Here is a 12,090-nt window from a genome sequence, read left to right on the forward strand (position 1 = left end):
TCATTAAAATACATGTACCGGTACATGTAAACATATGCATTTATATACATTTAGTTCAAACAACATACATGTACTTTCTACATGTGCTTACGTACAATGTAGTCCATATTGTGCATAGTTTTTGAAGGTCAGTGTACATGCACAAGGCGCATTCAGTTAATGGTAATGTACATGTACATGTACACATGTACATGTATATTTACACATGAACGTAGATTGCCATTTACATACAAGATATGCAACCTTACTTCATCATTTCATGCCTACACGTGCATGTTCATGTACAAGTACAGGTACATGTACCGGTACATGTACATGTATGTACTGTACATGGGCGTATTCATCTATTCAAACATAGCACACGTCCTCGATTGGGGTCGTGTACAAAACCTATGGGAGTCTTCCTAAAAAGTTGGCGTCCAAACAAAAGAGGGACAATAGGGCGTCCACGATCGATCGACGGTGTGAACGCGCTTGTATGTTCATGTTTATGCAGTCCCCATAATGTGAACGGTACGTGATGTGTACGGTGAGCGATGTAAATGTACATGTGTACATGTATGTTGAATTTCTGTCAGCACATACATAAATTGAAGTCCTATCATGAATTGAAATTGAGGGACCAAGGTCATGTCGCCAGCTTATTTAATCCTCTTTGTCAGTCACGCTGAGCATTTGAATCACCAGAGTGCTGTACCTGGGGATTTCCATCAAAGGATTGCTAGATCCTTATTCATGATTACTGGACCGTAAACCATGTACATTCATGAATGCATGCAGCAGCGTATGGTAAATGTGCTTGTGAAATGGAAGACAGATCTGTTGCAATATTGGATACATGTTCATGTCCAAATAGATGTACAATGTAATAAAAGGGAGTTGACAAAGAGCTTATTAGAACAACTGGTATAAAGGAATTCATGTACATGTATCAATCTATATACTTTTTGTGAGGTGTACATACATGTACATGTATGTAATAGAGGTACCGGTAGTCGAGCTTGATTTTAGCTGCTTTGCGCTGAAATGGCAGCATCAAGATGTATTATGTACTTCCCAGCATGTGTTCCCATGGAGCTGAGGTGGTGTTTGGAATGTTTCAGGTCGCAGGTTTAAACCCTGCTCCAGTCAATTTCTTAGATCAACTTTTAAAGTCAACTCGAAAATTACTTAGAATTCAGTTACTGTTAAAATTGTATCTTAAAAAAAGTGCTATGAAGAAGAAAAAAAGATGTAGAGCTCTCAGTGAAAGGTAACTAAATCTATTGACAAATTCTTCAACAAACCTCTGCAAAATGAGATGAAATTAGCTGCCGTAAGATATATATTCAACATCACCAGTTTCAACTACCATTAGAAATAACCTAACCAAGCATTTTTTCCTTTTTACCTTGTTACTTTCCACAGATGGTCCATGGATGTTTTACTTCAATGTCAAGTTCTACCCTCCCGACCCCGCCCAGCTCAAAGAAGACGTGACCAGGTAAAAACGTGCATTATTTTGTCATCCTGCCAACGTACCCACGATTCAATTTCAAAAAAATAGTTGAACATTAACCAGTGTGTCTGCATACTAAACACAGTGTACGATTCCTCGCATATGGAACCAATTTCATGGTGCCGCTAAGCGCAAAAGAGATTTGCTTAGCAGAAACTGGTTACCGGCCAAATTCTCACGTCATGTATATTGCCGTCGACTGGTACTCGGCCAATTTTCACTAAGCGCAAAAATTTGCTTAGCAGCATTTTCTGTGAAATCAATCCCCGGTCTAAAGTGCACTCCAAGAAGATTGATCGTATTTCCCACACCAGGATTGTCCTCATGTAGTCATTCCACACGGATCGCACTTGTACTTTGGAGTTAAATTGTCCTTCGGTTGATAAATCGGGGCACAGATTTTCTACCGTAGGTCTAATTGCTGGCATGACTTGTAGGTAACTGAAATTGAGTAGACAGTTTGGAGAGGCTGACATGACGTAATTTTGAATGATGTCAGATGTTGTCGTCCCGACCTTTACCGAGCTGCATGGCTTCTTTTAAATTTCAATTTATTTTAAAGTTACTCTCTTCGTTTTTTTTTTGAGTTTCACCTTGAAAAATAGATGTTGTTTGTAAATTATTTTTGTTTTCTAGCGATACAAAAAGTCATTCATTTTAACCCTAACTCCCTAGGCCTTTTTGCTAGGATGTAGCCTCAATCCTGCAAAATCCTCCAATTGGCCTCATGGAAAAATAGCATATAGCCTCAATCCTGCAAATTCCTCCGTTATTTCTTGAATATGGTCCATGGAGGATGACCACTGCCTGAATCCTGCAAAATCCTCCGGCTATGTCTGTCAATAGGCTGAGGCAGAGGCAGTGACATTCTGGAGCAGTGCGGAGGATGTCAAGTATAATCAAGGACTAAATTTATGCACGGCTGAGCATAAACAACACAAGGTCCGGCCCAAGACCTTGACACAGTGCGTATTCCGAAATCAGCAACGCACTTTTGCCATGTAACCTCAATCCTGCAAATTCCTCCAATTTGCAAAAAGGATTTTGGAGGATTCAGGGCGGTTAGGGTTAAATGAGACATCAAACAAACAAAAATTCCCATGTTTACCGGTATTTATGAAATATTGACTTTACGTACCTATCTCTTGGTGCATTATGGATGCAAAAGCAACCCAAAATAGAAGCGTATATTCAGAGATTTCAAAACATCCGAAGAAGAAAAAAAGAGTATTTTTTTCTTTTTGCATTTAAGTAAAACATACAAAAAGAATATTCATTAGGAAGAAAAAAAATTGCAGGAGTAGAGCAACTTTAACACAATTCTTGAAGTAGAGATATTGTCTCAAACTGCCCGGTTTCTTTGAAATTTCAATTTACTTTTTCACGCTTCTTGAAGTACAAAAATGGGCTTTGAAATATATTGTTGAGGCAGTAGGGAATCAAATTGATTATTAACCAAACTCCTAGGAAATTATGCATCCATCCTTTTAGAATGCTAAAAAAATATCCTTCTCTGTTCAGGAAATCACTGGCGCAAACTATCAGCGGCTTGGTTATACATGTACCATCCTCAGTCCTACAAAATCCTACAAAGTCCTCCAAAAACCTCCGGATGGATATTGAAGGATCCAGGGAAGACTGATAATGACGATCCTTCCCCCTTTTTTCCCCTTCCGTCCAGATATTTCTTGTGCCTGCAACTGCGCGATGACATCCTGAAGGGTAAGCTGCCCTGTTCCTTGGTCACGCACGCCCTCCTGGGTTCCTACGTGGTGCAGGGAGAGCTCGGTGACTACGACCCGGAGAAACACGGCATTGACGTCAACTACCTGAAGGAGTTCCGCTTTGCTCCCAACCAGGCCCAAGAGCTGGAAGAGAAAGTCATGGAGCTGCACAAGACTCACAAGTGAGACCCTCACTACCCTTTCACAACGTCCAAAAATCTCGGTTTTGGATCCGGGCCGAAACCCAAGTTTTTCAAACCCCTTTCGCGGTAGAAAGAATCCAACACAACTTCTACAGGGGTCCGGTGCTCTAGATGAGTAAAATCCAAACTTGGTCCGGACCGGGGTTGAGAGGCTCTACCCAGGTCAGAAAATCCAAAATCTACGGCCGAACTAAGTACAAACTTGTGTTCAACTCATGCTGGACCTGTGTTGGTTTCAAATGGGTAGTTGAAACGATGGTGTAAAAAAGCCTTTCGAATAGTTAATTTGTTTTTTTAAGCTTGTTGATTGATGTCATGCATTCATTATAGTGCAGGCGAACCTCACTATGATAAACCATTTTCTTCCCTTGTTTTCAGGGGACAGACACCGTCCGAGGCCGACTTGCACTTTCTGGAAAATGCAAAGAAACTTGCGATGTACGGAGTGGACCTCCACCATGCTAGGGTATGTTAACCTTGCTCCTTTCTGGATAAGGGGACAATAGTGTTATGGAGTGGGTATGAAATGTTGTGACGTGTTATGACGATGTTTAAATCCTGTCATAAGCCCGGCCGCCAATAATGGACGTTACGGCTCGGGCCATTATTGGCGACTGGGCCCCTAAACTGGTTTTATATATATATTCTTTTTAACAGGAACAGGAACTGGACCAAGTCCATCAAAATCCATCAATCACTGTGCTTCCAATACAAAACTGTACATGACATAATGGAGTCCACCTCTGATGCACTGGTTGACATTCATGGACTTGCTACACATGGCTTTTATCACAATAGCAGTACAGGAAGCTAGGCAAAATCAAACGGATACCCCTAGGCCATTAGGCCCAGGTCCATCATGCTCCATCAAAGTTTAGCCACGCCAGGCTTCCTGGACCAAGTCCCCCAAAATCCACCCAAATGGGGTATACATTTTGATGGAGTTGGGGATGGTTAGGGTTAAGTTTGTCCTTTTTAAACAAAATTAGTCAGCCTAACATTTTGATTGTGCTAGAATTTGTTATTTTTGTGTTGCCTTTGACAAAGATTCTGCTAGGATCAAAGCGTAAGGTCATCTAATTTTGTTTGATTTGTATATTTCAGATCAATCCAGTCAGCAAGCTGTTTTAACCTGTATTAATGAGAATTGATCTAATTGTTTTGATCAGGATTCGGAAGGCGTTGACATCATGCTTGGAGTGTGCGCTAACGGGCTTCTCATCTACCGCGATCGCCTGAGAATAAACCGCTTCGCTTGGCCCAAGATCCTGAAAATCTCCTACAAGAGGAACAACTTCTACATCAAGATCAGACCAGGAGAGGTAGGAACACTCTAGAAATGAGGGGAAACTGTGAAAATAAGTTTGTTTCCATTTTCCAGTTGGGGAAAAATCAGGGAATTTGGGCAAAATTCCTATTGAAAAAGTATATCAAAAATAATCCGTAATTATATTTTTTTTGATGTTTTTTTTTCACAGTTTGAGCATTTTGAGAGTACTATTGGCTTCAAGCTGGCCAATCATCGAGCAGCCAAACGCCTTTGGAAGGTCTGCGTGGAGCACCACACCTTCTTCAGGTACGCCTCGGATTCATCCAAATGTTTATTCAAGAAACGATCTGGTTGTCTCCTTTAAATACAAAAGTTGGTGTCCTTCCATCTTTGAAGTCGATTCCTTAGAGCAGTTCACCCTTTAGTCACTGTAACGCCCAAAACCGTCCTGCCTTTTACTCACTTTACCGCCCGAAACCGCCCAAGCACTCTGTAGTTTTATTGATTTTTCAGTGAATAAACACAGTGTAATACAATAAACTCCAGGTGCACATAAAATTGCTTAGCACAGAAAATGTTTACTTAAAAGAATCTGGTTACCAACCAAAACATCATGCCGTGTCTATTGCTGGGAACCAGTTCTCTGCTAATTGTTTCTTAGCTGATAAATTCGCTTAGCAGTGTTTTCTGCTTACAGCTCATTGAAATTGGGCCCTTTGAACCAACTCTAACCTTCCCAACTCCATCAAAATCCATCCCCCCCCGTTGGAGGGGATTTTGGCAGACAAGCCATCTGTACCAAGTCCATCAAAATCCACCTGTAGCAGTGGTGGTCTTTTGGTGGATTTCAGTGGATTTGGTCCTGAAGCATGATGTGAGGCAGGGTCAGTAATGGACTTTGGAAAACTTGGTACAGTTCTAAGTAACACTCAGTAGGGAGTAAGGGTTAATTGATGCAAGCCCCCATGTTGAAATACTAAAAAAATGTGTGAAAAAAATTAATTTGATGTTCCGTCACCTAGAATACTTTTTCAGTACAAGATTTGTTCAGGCCAATATGGTTAACAGTCAGTAAATATCCATGTCTGATTGTAATTTTACTTTCTGTAAGGCCGTATGCACAATTTTACAACTCGTTGGCCTCGTACCTATTGACCGATGCATTAAGCCCTTTCCAATGTGTTTTGACCAATCACACCCGTGCTTAATGTCCCACATGCATGCGCAAAAGCCTGATCTGTGCGCACGTTTTGTAGGGCGCGCGCGGCTGGAACATGCAGTGTGCCATTGGAGTGTCGCACTGTGTTGTTGCCAACTGCATATTAGATGGACCTACTGAATCGGTCTCTTACTTGCAATTGACTGATGCGTGACGCCCCGCCCACTGCGCACTCGCCCCTTCCCGATGCCTTACTGCATGTTTCAGACGCGCACGTCTATAAGCAAGTGCATGCATGTCGAACGTTTGTGCTCGCATGCCGGACACGAATCATGGCTGTGATTGGTCAGAGCATCTTAGGGTAAGGCTTACCGGATCGGTCTATTACCCACGGTCTTATGGTTTCCTTTCCCGTCACTGGTGTCCCGCAGACTGGTCTCGCCCGAGCCGCCACCCAAGAGAGCACTCTTCCGTCTAGGCTCCAAATTCCGCTACAGTGGCCGTACGCAGTTCCAGACTCGTCAGGCTAGCTCCACCATCGACCGGGACAACCCACGGTTCAACCGTGCGCTGAGCGGCCGACTGTCTAGGAGCATGGATGGAGGTTAATATTCGAAAAGAGTTCTCTCCACCCCCCCCCCTCCAAACTACCACTCCCCCACCCTGCCTACCCCTTGTCAACTTCCTCAGACTGAATTCATATAAAGCACTTTCACACTGTCAAAAATCTTTACGTTGGACCTATGTCGAATCCCAAAATTTGGGGAACCTGGGGGTTAGAAAATCCAAAATCCATGCCCGACCCAGGTTACAACTCGTTGTGAGTGTGAACGGGCGTGCCTTGCATACCCATGTTCAATTAGACCCAGTTCTTCTCATGGCGGACCCGTGTCGATTACAACGCCGTTAGGCAAGACGATCGTGTGAGAAGGCCTGCAGTTTTGGGTATGGCATCCTGACAAATAACCATTCAAATTGAATTGCTAGTTTTTAAGCAGTTCGTAACTTATGAGCTTTCTTGTGAGAGATGGCACAAAAAAGTTACACATAGATAAATTTGAAACTCCCCACTCTTTGCACAATATTTTGGAAGATCAAAAAAATAAAGCACAGAGTGTATTCAGTGCATTTTCTGTTCAGTATAAAGCGTTTGTCCTTACCTAATCGCGGAGGACATCCGTAAACCACTTTTTTTTTTTTGGCAGCAGAAAACAGACATACCAACTGTGAACTACTGCATATGTGACCTGTTCTGTCAAAATCAGACTTTTCTGGGCATAAGGTCAAAAATGAGATTTTTGCATATTGTTAAAAAATGTTCTTTTTCCTTTTAATAGGTGGTTTAATTTTTGAAACTGGTCATTCCTGGACAGAGTTATGCTATTTTGAAGTTCATCGTGTCGAAAAGTAGAAAACGGAGAACATGGCCACGAAAGTCATAAAACATTAATTTCTTTAACTGATTTACCTTAACAAATCATCAAAAATACTCTATTTAGAGTTCAAATTAGGGTTTCAAACTTTTATAGTATATTTTAGACATGTTCAGGATTACAACTATGCAAAAATTTGAAAATCAAAAAAATCACCCCCACAGCGTTTTTTTTGGCCCTATCTCAATTTCAACCTCTGCCCAGAAGCGTCTGCTTTTGACAGAACAGGTCACATATGATCTTGAATCACTGATAACTGTCTCTCTTTTTTTTCCCAATCAGGTTATGGCGGGCCTATCGACAGGGAGGAGCGTCCGGACGAAGTCATCCTAGCCTCCAAAGCTAGACATGAGGAATCGGAGCGCCCTCGCAGTCAGTTTGAGCAGAACCTGGAGTTCGCCGACAACAACGAAGACGAACAGAAGGTAAGATAAAAACATTTCAAGGATTAGATTTTGGAAAAAATGCTAAGCACAATTATTTTTTTTTCTGTATAAACAGGATCATTATGCTCAATTTCAAACAGAGTTTGTTCCAAGTTTACATTAATTTTCCCAAACACTTGCGCTTTTTACATTTTTTTCTTACGATAACAATTTGCCCGGTTGAGTTTCACATGGCATCAGTTTCGTACAAGAAAATGTTAATTTTGAAGTTTCCATACATGTCAGGTACAGTTTCAGTCAGTCGGGGTGGTCAGCTTGTAGTTGTAAGAATTAACTCCAATTCCTCTTGATCAAACCATTTCTTGTTCAGCATCTTAGAAACCGGACTCCTTTCCAACCAGATAGCAGTGTGATCCTCTCCAAATTCTCCCCACCAAACCTTCTTCAGTTAACCCCCTTTAACAATCAATCTTTTTTTTTCTAACGATGGAGAGATCTAACAAAGTCCCAGAGACTAAATTCTCCCAACTTTTCCTGCAGCCGATGTCATCAAGTGACTAAGGCACGTACCTATATAAACGAATTGATTTACATGTAATACAGTTTCATGTTTTCTTTGGGTTTTCTCAACGAAAAATGCCTCAACTGATTTTAACATCATCGTTAATCTTGTATTAGTTGGATAGTTTTTTCTTGCGACAGCAGTTTTGGACAGGGAATCGAACGTGACCGGATACCATGAAATAACCTTCCTTTAAATTTTTTTTCTAGAGAAAAAGCATACATGTATTCTGCTCTTCAGTTTGTTCATTCAGTTTAACATTTTAATAACCCTCATAAATTTACTGTATGTTCAGTCACAGACAACAGGAAATTCAATCCACTTCCCTCCCATAGCTTATACACATATGCTAGTCACCAACAGTCAGATCATATTTCAAGTATTATTATTATGAATTATTATTAATCATTTCTGGTAATGAAACCAAGGATTCCTCAAAGCGCCCTAGGCACTGTAGCTCGCAAGCCTGAAGAAACCTGTGGAGAGAAGACAATGAGAAGAAGTTACAGTTTTAGAGGTGGGAGGAAAAGCCCAGAAGAATATTCTGGGGAAAACCCACGGAATCAGGCAGGGACTGAAAAGTAGGCACTGTGACTAGTCAAATTCCATCAACAGACAAAAGCAAATATATGGTACATGTAGGTACAGCTGTCTTATCAATCTACTACACTCAAAGCATAGCTGTATCTAGGTGCATAAACAGTCACAGCCAGTCAATCCTGCTTTATGTAGGGAGCATTTAAGTGTTAAAAGGTCACTCGGTTGATTTTTACTGCAGGGATGGCTATGTTGAATTTGCCAACCAGAGAGGGAGGGATTTTAATACATGTGCCCCATGACAATGTTTGTGGGGGAAAATGTTTACCATTTCTATTGTGCAAGACTTGTGAAAAGGGCACGTTGCTTGAAAGTGGCTCTGCCAATTTTCGGTTCATTTTGTCGGGATTGGGTCGCAGAATGTCTGTCCTTGCTCCCTCACGGCCGTGATTTTCTTTGTGATTCGGTCAAAAAGTTGCATTATGTCGACTCGGACGACGAAGAAAAAGACAAGGATGCAACCGAGGAAAAAGATGCAAACAAAGACAATGAAGGATTGAAAGATGTTCCCAAACAGGACGGGGTAGGTCAAAAGGTCACAGTGCTTTCTGAATGCTGCGTGAATATGCATAACCTGATAATTAGCATATTAACCAGAATGCATTGCTTGGTTGAGAAAAGCTCGCAAGAAGAGCTTCAATTGTGATACCTTTTTTTTCATGTAGATATTTGTTTAAATCTTTTAGGAATTCAATTTAAAGGGAATATACAACATTTGCAAACATCAAAAAACTAAAACTACCAAATTATTATGAAATACCTTACTAGCCTGTTAGTGAATGACAGTCTAAAGCATTCTGTAAAATCGTGGCACCTGGTGTGCTGACATTTTCAAGAAAAGTGGTATTTTTGTATCAAACGTGTTTTTTTTTCAAATAGCATGAATAGTGCTCCCAATTTATCATATTTAGTTGGTCCGCATTTTGTTTGCAATCGATTACACACCTACAGATGGGTACAAGCCAGCTAGACTGGTTCCCCGACCTTATAATTCCCAGACGTCTATAAATTGCTCCGTTTCATGTTAAGTGTGGTCAGGGAACCAGACTACAAGAACATGATTGTTTTTCTTGGTTTTTCCAGCCGCTACGAACCCAAAACTTCAAACAAGTCAGTGTAACAATATTTGCAAATGTTGTATATTCCCTTTAACTTTTGATTTAAAAGCATCTGTAATTTTCACAAAGACATTTTTCAATAAAGATTCTATTTTTGGTCTCTCTTAGAGAATGTTTATTATTTCTTTGTAGTTGTTTTTTTTGTAGAAATATGCCTCATTCTAAAGACTGTTTTTTTGCACACAGTAGTATTCAACATTTTATTAGAATTGTTGGATTTACTTATAAAAAGTATTTCAAAGCTGTTAAACTTTGTCATGCTTGCATTTTGCTGTTTGATGAAAAAAGCCGTTAAGAATTTAATAATGATTTTTTTCCTTGAAGGGTTGGTTGCCTAATATTTCTTGCACAGCAGAGATTTTGGAAAGACTCCTGCTGCTTTTGCAATGAGATGTTTTTGTAAATTGATGCGCATGCAGGTTTTTAATTTAACATTCGTAGTTTTTTTCCCTTCAGTTTCTAGCTTTTCATTATAAGATTTGCCACACAGAATCTGACTGCATTTCTAGCTTTAGCTTGTTTAGCATAGAGTTACACTTAGCACATCACAGCATTGCAAAGTACCTCAATTAAAGATACTACATTTGTACCACTTAAAGGTAGAGTATATCATGTGCAGTTATCCAAATAGTAACTTACAAGATTACTGTTGAAAAGTATACTTGGTTTAAAGATATTAAATGGCACTAAACTCCCTGTGAAAATATTCTTTCTGGCACGCCGTCATTTTGAAGCAAAAATAAAAGGTCATTTCCAAAGATGCGTCTAAAGACGCAATTTTGAAAATTTCTGTCAGTAATTTGTTTTGAATTCAGCGAAGCTGTCGTGTTGACACTACGCGCGCGCGGTTGCTGTAATTCGTTGGTTCAGTGCGTGACATCGCATAGCTGCAATCGGCTGAATGAGAATGTGTCCCGGACGCTGATTTCGGGCGCAATTCAAAACATGACTTGGCAACATCTGAATTGAAATCCACATCCTAGAATATTGTTTTCTCAGAATATACAGCATTCACTGAGCTAAAAGTTCATCAGGTTAGTTGTTCAGCACCCTTCTTTAGATTTTGAGCACTTTTGTTATTTCAAACGAAAAACAAAATGCACAAATGACAAATGATATACTCTACCTTTAAATAATTTTCTAGTAACTTTGAAGGAAAGTAAAATGGTCTTTATTGAATTGCGGGTTTTGAACCGTCACCAATGGGTTTTCAGTGTCTGCCTGCCACTGTGCCTGGAAGACGTCCATAAGCTATTTTATAGACCAAAGTAAAACTAAGTAGTTGGGTCTCTGGAACTTACATTAAGCGGTCTCGGGTTCATACCCGAAGTGACATACGTTTGCAGTGGAATGTCGCTATACCGAACACCGCTATACGCTATACCGAACATCGTCCTTGGCTCCCGATTTTTGTGTACAAAACCAACCGAACATTGTTGTTGAAAACCGTCAACGGATGAGCGACAAGTTGCTATTATTTCCCCATGGCATAGAAGGGGAAAGCCACCCATCGATGTAGGTAGTAAGCGCAAAACTGTGTAATTACATAATTCAATAGTCGGCACGTGTTCGAAGAAGTCTTTCAGTAACTACCTGGGCGTGCAGGGTGAAGTTATGAAGTGCGCCATTTATTGAAAAGTGAGTACCGGAGCACAGGCAGCATAAAATCGCTATACCGAGCGATCACTATTACGAACATTATATGTGGATCCCGCGATGTTCGTTATAGCGGCGTTCCACTGTATTATCCCTTATTCTTATCTTACATGTTACTGAGAGAAGCCTCCATTTTCAAGTTTCATCTAAATTTGTTTTTCTCTTTCTCTTGCTTTCTGAGACTTAATTAGACTCCTTCCCAATTTTCCTACTCCCGCCCCTCTTCAAATCCTCCAACTTTTCAACCCTGAATTCGCCCCGTGCTCTCGCCTTTTGATTTGATACCCTGAAAATCTACATTTCTGAAGGAAATATCGGGCCACTTTCCGAGTTGGTATAAAATGAAACTCACTGTGATGATTCATTTATTTTATGAATATCCGGAATGAAAGTCTATTGTTCCCTCGTCCAATAGAAAATACAAGTTGATATTTCCTGAACTCTTTCCTGAACAGAATGTGTCCTGGTGTCAAGTTCAACACAA

At 40.5% G+C, this 12,090-nt stretch overlaps 1 protein-coding gene across 1 annotated transcript in view; it reads left to right on the plus strand.

The window, feature by feature from the left end:
- Nucleotides 1-1,026: 1,026 nt before the first annotated feature.
- LOC119718912 (band 4.1-like protein 3) overlaps nt 1,027-12,090 on the plus strand; it is a 33,020-nt gene continuing 21,956 nt past the window's right edge. The window contains exons 1-8 of the mRNA XM_038188348.1: nt 1,027-1,042; nt 1,321-1,483; nt 3,180-3,404; nt 3,804-3,891; nt 4,595-4,747; nt 4,904-5,001; nt 6,286-6,458; nt 7,570-7,712. Coding sequence (XP_038044276.1) covers nt 1,027-1,042; nt 1,321-1,483; nt 3,180-3,404; nt 3,804-3,891; nt 4,595-4,747; nt 4,904-5,001; nt 6,286-6,458; nt 7,570-7,712 — 1,059 coding nt within the window. The remainder of the gene's footprint in view (nt 1,043-1,320; nt 1,484-3,179; nt 3,405-3,803; nt 3,892-4,594; nt 4,748-4,903; nt 5,002-6,285; nt 6,459-7,569; nt 7,713-12,090) is intronic.

This window comes from Patiria miniata, unplaced genomic scaffold (genome assembly GCF_015706575.1).
Source record: "Patiria miniata isolate m_02_andy unplaced genomic scaffold, ASM1570657v1 HiC_scaffold_13, whole genome shotgun sequence".
In the NCBI taxonomy this organism is placed as follows: Eukaryota; Metazoa; Echinodermata; class Asteroidea; order Valvatida; family Asterinidae; genus Patiria; species Patiria miniata.